The sequence below is a fragment of the Muntiacus reevesi genome, chromosome X (genome assembly GCF_963930625.1).
Source record: "Muntiacus reevesi chromosome X, mMunRee1.1, whole genome shotgun sequence".
NCBI lineage: Eukaryota > Metazoa > Chordata > Mammalia > Artiodactyla > Cervidae > Muntiacus > Muntiacus reevesi.
In genome coordinates this window covers 55,324,718-55,337,791 of record NC_089271.1, presented here as the reverse complement: position 1 = coordinate 55,337,791, position 13,074 = coordinate 55,324,718, and the positions used below count along the sequence as shown (strand labels likewise).

Genomic DNA, 13,074 nt, shown 5'->3' with positions numbered 1-13,074 from the left:
AAAATTCTTAAAGAGATGGGGATATCAGACCACCTTACCTGCCTCCTGAGAAACCTCTATGCAAGACAAGAAGCAACAGTTAGAACCAGACATGGAACAATGGACTGGTTCCAAATTGGGAAAACAGTACGTCAAGGCTGTATATTGTCACCCTGCTTATTTAACTTACAAATAGCTGAGAAAAGAAGAGAAGCTAAAGGCAAAGGAGAAAAGGAGAGATATACCCATCTGAATGTAGAGTTCCAAAGAATAGGAAGGAGAGATAAGAAAGCCTTCCTAAGTGATCAATGCAAAGAAATAGAGGAAAAGAATAGAATGGGAAAGATGCAGAGTACATCATGCGAAATGCCAGGCTGGATGAAACACAAGCTGGAATCAAGATTGCTGGGGGAAATATCAATAATCTCAGATATGCAGGTGACACCACCTTTATGGCAGAAAGCGAAGAGGAACTAACCAGCCTTTTGATGAAGGTGAAAGAGGAGAGTGAAAAAGCTGGCTTAAAACTCAATATTCAGAAAACAAAGATCATGGTATCTGGTCCCATCACTTCATGGCAAATAGATGGGGAAACAATGGAAACAGTGACAGACTTTATTTTCTTGAGCTCCCAAATCACTGCAGATGCTGACTCTAGCCATGAAATTAAAAGATGCTTGCTCCTTGGAAGAATAGCTATGACCAACCTAGACAGCATATTAAAAAGCAGAGCAATTAGTTTACCGACAAAGGTCCATATAGTCAAAGCTATGGTTTTTCCAGTAGTCATATATGGATGTGAGAGCTGGACCATAAAGAAGGCTGAGTGCCAAAGAATTGATGCTTTCGAACTGTGGTGTTGGAGAAGACTCTTGAGAGTCCCTTGGACTACAAAGAGATCAAATGAGTCAATTCTAATGGAAATCAATCCTGAATATTCATTGGAAAGGACTAATGCTGAAGCTGGAGCTCCAATACTTTGGCCACTTGATGCAAAGAGCCCACTCATTAGTAAAGACCCTGATGCTGGGAAAGATTGAAGGCAGGAGGAGACGGGGACGACAGAGGATGAGATGGTTGGATGGTATCACTGACTCCACGGATATGAATTTCAGCAAGTTCCAGGAGATGGTGAAGGACAGGGGAGCCTGGCATTCTGGAGTCCAGTCCATGAGGTCGCAAAGAGTTGGACATAACTGAGTGACTGAACAACAATACCTCTAAACACAGTATTGAAAAGGAGTGGAAAGAGTGGGCACCTTGCTTTGTTCCTCACCTTAATGGAAATGCTTTCAATGTTGTCCTATTAAATTGACAGTAACTTTCGGATTGAGGTATACAAATTTGATCATGTTAAGAAGGCATGAGGTGATTTCTATTTTTGAATGATTTTATCAGAATGGGTACTAAACTCTGTTAAAGGCTTCAAAAATATCTATGGAAGTGATCATATGACTTTCTCCTCAGATCAATAATACATTGCATTATATTGGGTTGGCCAAAAAGTTCATTCTGGGTTTTCCATAAGATGGTACAGAAAAACCCAAATTATCTTTTTGGCCAACCCAGTGTATTATCTATAACAAACCTTCTTTCATTCCAAGGGGGAAACTTGCTACACAGTTATATTATATTATTTTCTTAATATAGTTTTGGATTTGTTTGCTAATTTTTTTTTAGGATTTTTGCATTGATATTCATGACTGAAAATTGCCTGTGCATTTCTTTATTCTGCTGTCAAAGTTATAACTGCTTTAGAAAAGTAATGTGGAAATTTCTCTTCATTTTATGTTCTTTGGAATAATTTATGTGGCATTGGGATTAACTGGTCTCTAACAGTTTGTTAGAATTCCCCTTTGAAACCACTTGGGCCTGATGCTTTTTTAGGAGGTAGTTTCTTAATAACTTTCTTCATTACTTCTATGGAAATTGGTGCGTTAAGCTCAAATGGGGTAAATTTCGGTAAACTGTGTTCCCCTAGAAAATTATCCATTTTCTGTAGGTTTAAATTTTTATCTGGTAATGCCTTTTTATATTTTGACTTTTGGAATCATGCTAACATATTACATTTAAATACATAAAATTAAGTCAGTATAGATAGTAAAAAACCTAAAATTTAATAAAAGGGAAACAAACTATATTTGAAATAAAATGAGTAACACAACTGTTTTGAATGACAAAATGAACTAAACCATGTAGCATTTGAATAGTACTTTGTATATTCTCATCTAAAGACATAAAAAGGGCAAACAAATCTCAAGTTATACCTTACTGTGGTTGTTTTTCACAGTGGTAAGGATGTTGAATTTCTAAAAATATTTTCTGTGCATTGTAGGATTGAGCAAATGAGTAAATATGTTGATGATGCTGGAAGCTAGGGCTTCCAATGTTAGAGAGGAGAAATATAAATATGGAATGGGGAAAGGCTAGAAGGAACCTTATATTGTGTTGGATTAGAATTTAAAGTATCAGTGGAATTCCCTGGTGGTACAGTGGTTAGGACTTGGCATTTTCACTGCTGGGGGTCTGTGCTCGATCCCTGGTTGGGGAACTAAGATCCCACAAGCTGTGTGGCATGGCAGAAAAAAAGTATCAGTATGAGCACACTACATATGATTTTATACATGTGTATATATAAAATTTCATATATATATATGTCATAAACCACTCTAATAATCTTGCCTGGAAAATCCCATGGACAGAGGAACCTGGTAGACTACAGTCCATGGGGTCACAAAGAGTTGGACACAATTGAGCAACTAAACAGCAACAAAAATACATTTCCTAGCTCTGCACAATGAGACAATCTAGAAGCAAGGATGTTCCAGTAGCAACGATCTAGGTCCCAGATCTTGACTTTGAAATACCATTATCCTAGGGCAGGGAAAGAACAAGATATACCTGGAGGAGAAGTCAGCAGAAGTGCCAGAGTAAATGCCTATAAAAGTCTTCTTCTCTGTAAAAGCAATGAGAATACTGGCAAAAGTGGTCACAGTGAACTTTGTCAGAACTCTGAAAATTGAGCATAGGTTTACAATAATTCAAGAAGTATTTATTCAAGAAAAAGGCTGAATCTCACTAAGAACAGTTAAGTTTTGTGACATTTGAACTTTTTCTGTTCTTATTCTCTTCTTTCCACCTCCCCAACAGATTTGAAAATCAACAGCCTTGCAATTCTGATGAAAACTAGCAGGCTAGCAGCCAATGAAAGAAGCAGAACAGGGTTGGAGTCCTCCAAAGCCCCATTCCCAAAGAACTATCTTTATTTGACCTGTCTGGGACTTCCCTAGAAAACTTCACACACAAGACTTGTCTATTTCACCTGATGTGAGGAGTTTTTTTGGGGGATGCTTTTCAAAAATAATCAGCAGCAATTATTTAACATAGCAGCCGCTTGAGGCAACAATTGCAGTTAAGACAAACAACAAGCTGACCAAAAGACTTAACAGAAAAATCTGGGAAATAAGACATCCATAAGAGTCTTTGAAAAGTTCTGACATATTCCTAGGAATCTAAAAAGCCATAAATATGTATAAGGCTGTGTGCATGAACAGGATCTCTGGCTGACCCTGAGGCTCTGAACAGGCAGGAAGTGAAGGCTAAGCAAAGTTGTAAAAACGTGAAGAAATGAGCACCTGTAACAGTATGAATGCATACTGTCATGTCTTCTTTTTTGTTTCTGACACTTTCCCCCACCTATCTGATTTAAAACACAACTGCATCAAGCAATAATTCATAAGTCTATATTCATGGGCATATGATGTGTAAAGATGTAATTTGTATGACAACAATAGCACAAGGGCAGAGCGAGTGAATAAAGCTATAAAGAGGCAAAGTTTTTTTAATACTATTGAAATTAAACTGGCTTTAATTAAAATGAGAGTGGTATAAATTAAAATGTTAATTGTAATCCCCAGGGAAACTACAAAGAAAATATTTTTTTAAAAATATGGAAAAGAAATATCAAGAGAATTATAATGGCACACTGGAAAATATCTATTTAACACGAAGGTGTGCATTAACAGAGAAATACAGGAACAAAAAAAGGCACAAGAAATATAGAAAACAAATAGCAAAATTATAAACATAAATTTTACCTTATTGGTAATTACATTAAATGTAAATTAATTAAACACTCCAATTAAAGGGCAGAGATAGGCAAAACAGATGAAAAACATGAACCAATATATGCTATCTACAGGAGATACACTTTAGAAACAAGTTGAACTACAGTTTCAAATAAGTTGAAAGTAAATGAATGGAAAAAGATTTACCATACAAACAGTAACCAAAAGAAGACTGGCATGGCTATACTAACATCAGATAAAATAGACTTTAGAACAAAAATTGTTACTAGAGATTAAAAAGGACATTTTATATTGATAAAAGAGTCAATCTATCAAGATTTAACAATTATAAACATATATGCATCTAACAACAGAGTCATATTGAAACAAAAACCAGACAGAACTGAAAGGGAGAAATGGACAATTCAGCAATAATTGCTGGAGATTTTAATACCTCACATTAAATAATGCATAAAACAACTAGACAGGGGATAAATAAGGAAAGAGAAGACCAGAACAGCATTATAAACCAACCAGACCTAACAGACGTCTATAGAACATTCCATCCTACCACAGTGGCATACATATTCTTCTCAAGTGTACATAGAACATTCTCTAAGACAAGCTATTATATGTTAAGCCACAAAACAAATTTCAATAATGTAAAAGGACTGAACCATACAAAATATGTTCTCTGACTACAACTGAATGAAATTAGAAACAAATAACAGAAAGAAATTTGGGAAATTCATAAATATGTGGAAAGTAAGCAACATACTCTCAAATAAACAATGGGTCAAAGAAGTCATCATGAAAATTAGAAGATACTTTGAGACGAAAGAAAATGAAGACAACGTACAAAAATTGCTTATAGGGAAATTCATAGTTGTAAACTTCTATTTTTAAAAAGAAGAAAAAAAATAAAAAGAAGAAAAATATCAAATCAATAGCCAATAACCTTCCTAAGAAATTAGACAAAAACAAAAACAAACACCAGAGCAAGCAGAAGAAAAGAAGAAATAAAGATTAGGGTGGAAATAAATGAAGTTGAAAATAGAAGAAAAAAATAGAGAAAATTGGTGAAACCAAAATTGATTCTCTGAAAAGATCAACAAAATAGACAAAGCTTTAGACTAAGATTTTAAAAAAGAGAAAACTAGCTTCTAAAATTAGGAATGAAAGAGACACAATTACTAACTTTACGGAAATAAAAGGATTATAAGTGAGTACTATGAACAATTCTATGCTAATAAACTAGAAAACCTAGCTGAAATAGACAAATGCCTAGAAAGACACAAACTTCCAATACTAACTCAAGATGAAATGAAAAATCTGAATAGATCTACAATAAATGAAGAGATTGAATTAGAAAATAAAAAAAAACTTCTTCACTGGTGAAGTATACCAAAAATTTAAAATAAAATTAGTACCAATCTTTCATTAACTCTTCCTAAAAATAGAAGATGAAGGAACACTGTCTATTTCATTGTATGAGGTTACTATTACCCCAGTACCAAAACCAGACAAAGACATCGTAAGAAAACTACAGATCAATGTCCCTTATGATTACTGACAGCATCATTTTCAACAAAATACTAACAAACTGAATCCCACAGCATATAAAAAGGATTATATGCCAGATCAAGTGGGATCTGATCCAGGAATGCAAATGTGGCTTAATTCAGATAAAAATGAATTAATGTAATACACCATATTCATAGAATAAAGGTTAAGAGCCATATCACATCAATAAACACAGAAAAAACATTTGACAGAGTTTGACATACTTCCATGATAAAAACACTTCATATTCAGAAGGGACAACAAACAAGTGTTCATCAGCACTTAGGTAGCAGTTAGTATATATGCCAAAAGCACTGTTTTAACAACTTTATGTTCGTTAAATAATTTAATTCTCACGTTAATTCTATGAGGCAGAAACTATTATTACCCACATTTTACAGATGGGAAGACTGAGGCACAGAGCATTTAACTAATGTTTCTTATGTTCAGAAGTTAGGAAGTTGTGGAGCTTGGATTACAACACAGAAATTCTGACTTCAGGGTCCGTGTTCTTAACTATAGTTTTTCAATGAATATAAGATAATAATAATGATGAACAAATTTGGTTTCAAAGTAATGATTTGATTTTCATCTACAAGTAAGCTTAATTCATAACACTGCTGATTTGTATCAGTGACCATAATTAGTAATACTTGTAATAATTTTTACTACTTTAATCAATGTTTATTTAAGTTGATAAAGCTGGGTCAATATTGATATTTAATTGTAATTTAATTCATAAAACTGGTGATGATAACTTACACAAGTAAACACAACTTACAAAATCATAAAAAACTTGTAAAATTAGTTATAAAATTTGATGGCACTAGGCACAGTGACTCAATTTCTATTTGGAACTTAAATTTGATTAATAACTGTTGTACTCATAACATATTAGTAATCATAACTTTAATCTTAGTAACTATTTATGATATCAGTAGGATTATTAACCATATTAATAGTGATTTCTATTAGTAACTGTAGGATAGCTTAAAATATAGATATAATTTATATTAGTAATCTTAATTTATAACATTGGCAATAAATTGTAACAGTATGTTACAATGTTTGTACTAATAGCTTAATTTCTTTTGGTAATTATACCTTAATTAACAAAATAGGTTCTAATCACTTATATTGATAACCTTAATTTATAGCACTGGTAATAAATTGTAATCTTAGTTATAATATTTGATGATATTAGTAATGATAATATAATTTTTATTATTAAGTATGATATAATTCAAAACAGGGACTTATAATTTGTATTAGAGCATAATTTATATATTGATAATAATTTAAATAATAGTTATAATCTTCAGTGATACTAGAAATGATTACTCAACTTCTATTTGGAACTATAATTTATAACACTTGTACTCATAATTTACATCAGTAAGAATAGTTTGAAAGAATGGGTATAATTTATAATGTTAGTGATTATATTTGTGATAATAGTAGCCAACAGTCAAATTTTCTATTTGCATACAATTTAATTTATAACATTGCTACTGATAATCTTTACTGGCAATCCTAATTTGAAACACTGTTAGCATTTCTATCAGGAGGAATATTTGATAATGTTAGTAACAATGCCTTGATTTGTATATGTAACGTAACCTGAATCATTACATTAATTCTGTTTACATCGGAAATCAGTTTCTTAATCCTGGTGAGAATAGATACTATAGCAGGATCAATGATTTAAATCATACTTGTAACTGCATACATAAATTTATGGTATTAACAAACCCTATCACAAAGCAACATCGCCCTCCATGTGCATGTGTCAGCTGTACTCTCTTGATGGCATTCCACCAGCAACACAGCCATTGGCAATATTATTGCAATAGGCATGATGCTTTTCCCTCCTGCCCACTCCCTTCCCCTAGACTCACCATCTCTTTGTGATTGGGGTAGAAGGTCTGATCGATTAGAGGGAATTCCTCTGTCCCCAGTTTCTTGTGCAGTCGAACCATCTGGGCAAACTATGAGAGCCAGGAGAGACAGGTCAGCAAGTCTCTTCACCTAGAGGGAGTCTGTAAGCTGGGACTTCAAGGTTCCAAGCTTCCTCTGATCCCCCAAATCACAGTGGGTTCAAGCTCCCGCATGCATGTATGAGCTATTCCCTCTGCCAGTAGCACCCTTCCTGTCACTTACCACCCAGGGTTTGTCACAGAAGTTGTAGACAGAATGCAAAGAGTTAATGCTGGGAATTCCAGCATACTGCAGCCCAATAACCAAACTGCGGTAGTCTCCATTCCGTGCCATGCTGAAGGCATGCTGGCGGATCAGCACGAAGTCTGGCTTCAGGGACCTGGGGTGGCAAGGGTAAGAGTGTTGAGGGTCCCCCCAGAAGCTCCCAACCACCTTTAGAATAAAGGTCAAATTTTGAAATCTCCACGGCTCCTAGAAACAGCATAGTGGTTTCTTACCTCAGCCACATACACAAGCTATTCCCTCCACCACATGCGCTCTTCCTAACCTCTCCTCATCCGGTGACTCCCTTTTAAGCCTTTCCTGCCTGCTCTTTTCCTCACCAAGGTAAGCTTGCAGCTTGCCTACTCAGCTCTCACAGTTTCCCCATCACAATCTTTCAGACCACCACTTTACACAAAGGATGCTGCCCAGAATAAATTCCAGCCTTAGAGCTCTACATGGGTTATTCCCTCAGCCTGAAATGTAGCCTCCCTAGATTTCTGCATGCACCACTCTTCCACCTCCTTCAGGTCTTTCCTAAAATATCTCTCACTCTTTTGGTCTACACCAACCAAACTGCAGACTCTTCACCATCCAACAATCACTACAGCCCTTTGCTGATATACATATATATATATATATTTTTAGCACTTTGACATTTTCTTCGTTGTTTATTATGTGTATCCCACAGTAGGATGTAAGCTTCATGAGAGCAGAGGATTTTTTTTTGGGTCTTTTTGGGATCTGTTTTGTTCACTTCCAGGACCTCAGCATGAAGAACAGCTCCTGGCACACACCAGATACTCAGTAAATATTTGTTGAATGTGAAATGCTGAGAGCAGCACCTGGTATGTAGTAGATGCTCAAGAAATGCTTGCTGAATTAGTCACTGAAAAATTCGGCTTGTTGACTTCTGAGATCCTTGGCTCTTCAGAAGAGAAGCTATCTCCTTTCATTCTGTTCCTGCTGCTGCTGCTAAGTCGCTTCAGTCATGTTCGACTCTGTGGGACCCCATAGACGGCAGCCCACCAGGCTCCCCCGTCCCTGGGATTCTCCAGGCAAGAACACTGGAGTGGGTTGCCATTTCCTTCTCCAATGCATGAAAGTGAAAAGCGAAAGTGAAGTCGCTCAGTCGTGACCAACTCCCCATGGACTGCAGCCTACCAGGCTCCTCCGTCCATGGGATTTTCCAGGCAAGAGTACTGGAGTGGGGTGCCATTGCCTTCTCTGCATTCTATTCCTAAGTTCTTTTAAAAAACTGGAATATAATTGACAGGTTATATGCCAATTATTACATAAGTGTAAGGTGTATTGTTGTTGTTTAGTTGCTAGGTTGTGTCCAACTCTTTTGCAACCCTTTTGTAGCCAGCCAGGCTCCTCTGTCCATGGGATTTCCCAGGCAAGAATACTGGAGTGGGTAGCCAATCCCTTCTCCAGAGGATCTTCTCAACCCAGGGATGGAACCCAGGTCTCCTGCACTGCAGGCAGGTTCTTTACCACTGAGCCACCAAGGAAGGTGTATAACATGTTATTTGATACATTTATATTAATATGTTATAATATGATTGCCATTGTAGCATTAGTTAGTACCCTTACCATGTCACATAATTATCATTTCTTTTCTTCATGGCAGGAATAATTAAGATCTAGTCTTTTATAATAGGAGCTTTGCTGATTATGATACAGTATTATTGTTTATATCATGCATACTGAATTAGACCTCTAGGACTTATTTATCTACCAGTTGCAAACTTGTACTCTTAAACATCTCTCCTATTCTTACACATCCTCCCCCAGCCTCTGGCAATCACCTTTCTAGAAAGGTGATTTCTATTAGTTTGGGTCTTTTAGAATCCACATATAAGTGATAGCATACAGTATTTCTCTTTCTCTGTCTGATTTATCTCACTTAGCATAATGGCCTCAAGATCTATCCATGTTGTCACAAATGGCAGGATTTCTTTCTTTCTCATGGCTGAATAATATCCCTTTGTGTGTGTGTGTGTATGTGTACCACTTCTTCTTTATCCATTCATCCATTGATGGATACTTAGGTTGTCTCCATATCTTAGCTACTGTAATGTGCCTAAGTCTTGTTCACAGAAAGATAGGAGAGGAGGTGGGGACTCTCCCTCAGCTCTAAGGGAGCCCTTATGTCTCTCCCACAATACCAAGGGGACCTTTTTACACTCACCGCACAACCTTCACCCCATTCCGAAGAACTTCCATGTCCACAGAGAATCCACCATTGGCATGAGCCACGAGGTTGAGATCAGAGAATTCAGCCTGGGAAGGAAAAAAATCAGGGATTCACTCACATCACACACAAAAGACCACTCAGTTTTCAGTATGGACAGTTGACCCCACAGGTCCACCTGCCCCAACTAACCTGTTCTACTTTAATGTCAATTTCTCCATGGATCTTTTTCCCTTTGAAGTATTTCGCCCTGGAGAGGAAAAGCAGAGTACATTTATCAATGCTCAAATCTCAGGAAGACAAAACCCAGGCCGGTCCTTTGACCCCTTTGCTCCTTCAGTGCCACTACAGAAACTATAAAATGACTTATGATGGTTGAAATATTTTGAAAAAAACCTAACAGTTGTTTGTGAACAATGAAGTCTGTTATAATCCTTGTGGAGGTATGTAAATGTCAAGGTACTAAATTGCTCGGTCGTGTCCGACTCTTTGCGATCCCATGGACTATATAGTCCATAGAATTCTCCAGGCCAGAATACTGGAGTGGGTAGCCTTTTCCTTCTCTAGGGGATCTTCCCAACCCAGGGATTGAATCCAGGTCTCCCACATTGCAGGCGAATTCTTTACCAGCTAAGCCACAAGGGAAGCCCTATAAATGTCAAAGGACACTGCAAATTATAAGTTCTTAAAACAGAGTGCAGGCATTTCCCAAAGTATGGTTTGCTTGTCACACTGCTATTTGGAAAACTTCTCAAAACAAGGAGTGCTTTGTATACTGTAACATACTTTGAAATGGCATGGAGGTTTGTAAAATGGCAAAGATTCTTAGAGGACATATCTATATCTGTGTGTGTGTGTGTGTATGCACACACTCAGTCGTGTCCAACTCTTTTGCGACCCAATGGACTACAGCCCACCAGGCTCCTCTGTCCATGGGATTCTCCAGGCAAGAATACTGGAGTGGGTTGTCATTTCCTTTTCCAGAGGATCTTCCCAACCCAGGGACTGAACCTGCATCTCTTGCATCTTTGCATTGGCAGGCAGGTTCTTGACCAGCTGAGCCACCATATATATATATATATATATATATATACACACACACACACACACACACACACACACACATGTATATGTATATATATACATGTATGTGTATACATATATATGTGTGTGTGTATGTATGTATGTGTGTGTGTGTGTATATATATGGAGTATGTCCAAGTATGTGTCAGTGCCTGTCTGTGTGAGCTGCAGCATCTCTTTGCTTGGGTCCTTTCCCAAGGAGGAACACATTTATTTACCATATGTCGTTGTGCACCGAGAGGAACACAGCAGCCATGAGTGGGCAGCTGCATCAGAAAAGGAAGAGGAGACTAAGGGCCTCAGGCTGGTGAAGGATCGATAGAAGCTGGAGTCAACCATGATGAGGTTGGAGGAAAATGCCACTGAGGATAAGGGGAAACTACAGGAGGGAAGAGGAGTAGGAATGGCAGTAGGCATATCACTAATTGCTAAGTCACTGTCCCTGGGCCCATCCCCAGCTAGACTCCTCCACCAGGCCCAGGATTCCTATCCGACAGGCTTGTCCACAAACAGAAGTTCATCACCAATCAAGTTTTTCATAGACAGGGGTTGAGGGGAGGAGCCACTCCTGGGATTGCCTACATGCACACCATCAGGGTCTCTGATATACATGCAGCACAACTGGACTCTGGTGATGTCATTGACATACCCCAAAGACCACAAGCTATTTTCTTCTCCCTTTCATTCTTCCCTCCTACCTCCCACTTCATCTCTGACACTGTCCCCTCACAGATGTTGGAAGAGAGTCTCTTAGACCTGTGCATTTTTCATTTAGAAAATGATGAGTGTAAACTATATCACTACTTTCTTTTTTAAACTTTTTTGACCATATGGATACTATGGTGCTCTGCTCAGGTCTCCTCTTCAGGGCCAATGCACCCTGAGTATCAACTGTTGACAGATTGCAGCTGTGTCCCTTGGGGAATTATCTTCAATCACAGAGAAATTTCCTGCCCAAGGTTATACCTATTTTGGACAGCCCATGGATTATATCTGGTCTGTGAGTGAGTATGAAGGCCAGCTTCTTCCCCTCAATTATAGCCTGACTCTGAAGGACCACCCTAGGATCTCCCTAGAAGCTCTCTCTAGGATCAGCTGAGGCCTCAGGTGCAACTGCACTGGGGACCCACTTCTCCAACTGCTCAACTTTGCCTTCCTTACAGCTGTTGATCCCAATGCATGTGTGCTAAGTTGCTTTAGTTGTATCTGACTCTTTGCAAGCCCATGCACTATAGCCCACCAGGCTCCTCTGTCCATGGGATTTCCCAGGTAAGAATACTGCAGTAGGTTGCCATGCCCTCCTCCAGGGGATCTTCCTGATCCAGGGATTGAACCAGCATCTTACATTTCCTGCATTGGCAGGTGGTTCTTTACCACTAGCACCATTTGTTGATCCCAAAGGAACTCCCAAATAAGCCTGTGCATGCAATTCTCTGCCTGAAAAATATGTTTCAGAGATCCCAACCTAAAACAGAGGGTCAGAGAAGTCAAACTACAAAGAAAACTCTACTGCCTTTCTGGAGCTGGGCCACCCAGCAGCCCGAAGGCAAAAAGGAGCCATCATTTGTGCAGGTGGAGCATAGATGAGGGCTTCCCTGGTGGCTGAGTGGTAAAGAATCCGCCTGCAATGCAGGAGCCTCAGGAGACATGGGTTCGATCCCTGGGTTGGAAAGATCCCCTGGAGGACAGCATGGCAACCCACTCCAGTGTTCTTGCCTGGAGAATCCCATGGACAGAGGAGTCTGGTGGGCTACAGTCCATGGGGTCGCAAAGAGTTGGACATGACTGAAGCGACTTAGCATGCACGCATGCAGCATAGATAGCCTCTGACATGCTGTAGTAACAAAAAGTGCCCCGTGGCACGTCTGGGCTGTGGTACAAGCAGGATGCCACTTGCACCATAAGATGTAGCAAACCCTATGATACTGGAGATGTCTTCAGGGAGAAAAGATGCAGCATGGAGTGGATTCTCCTGAGTGGGAGAAT

The 13,074-nt window shown here is 38.4% G+C and overlaps 1 protein-coding gene across 2 annotated transcripts in view; it reads right to left on the bottom strand.

The window, feature by feature from the left end:
- The window catches only part of SYN1 (synapsin I), a 52,639-nt gene that overhangs the window by 26,422 nt on the left and 13,143 nt on the right, over positions 1-13,074 (bottom strand). For both annotated transcript variants that reach the window (XM_065914871.1, XM_065914872.1), the window contains exons 2-5: positions 10,198-10,255; positions 10,003-10,094; positions 7,770-7,926; positions 7,508-7,597 (exon numbers count right to left, since the gene is read on the bottom strand). In XM_065914871.1, coding sequence (XP_065770943.1) covers positions 7,508-7,597; positions 7,770-7,926; positions 10,003-10,094; positions 10,198-10,255 — 397 coding nt within the window. The remainder of the gene's footprint in view (positions 1-7,507; positions 7,598-7,769; positions 7,927-10,002; positions 10,095-10,197; positions 10,256-13,074) is intronic.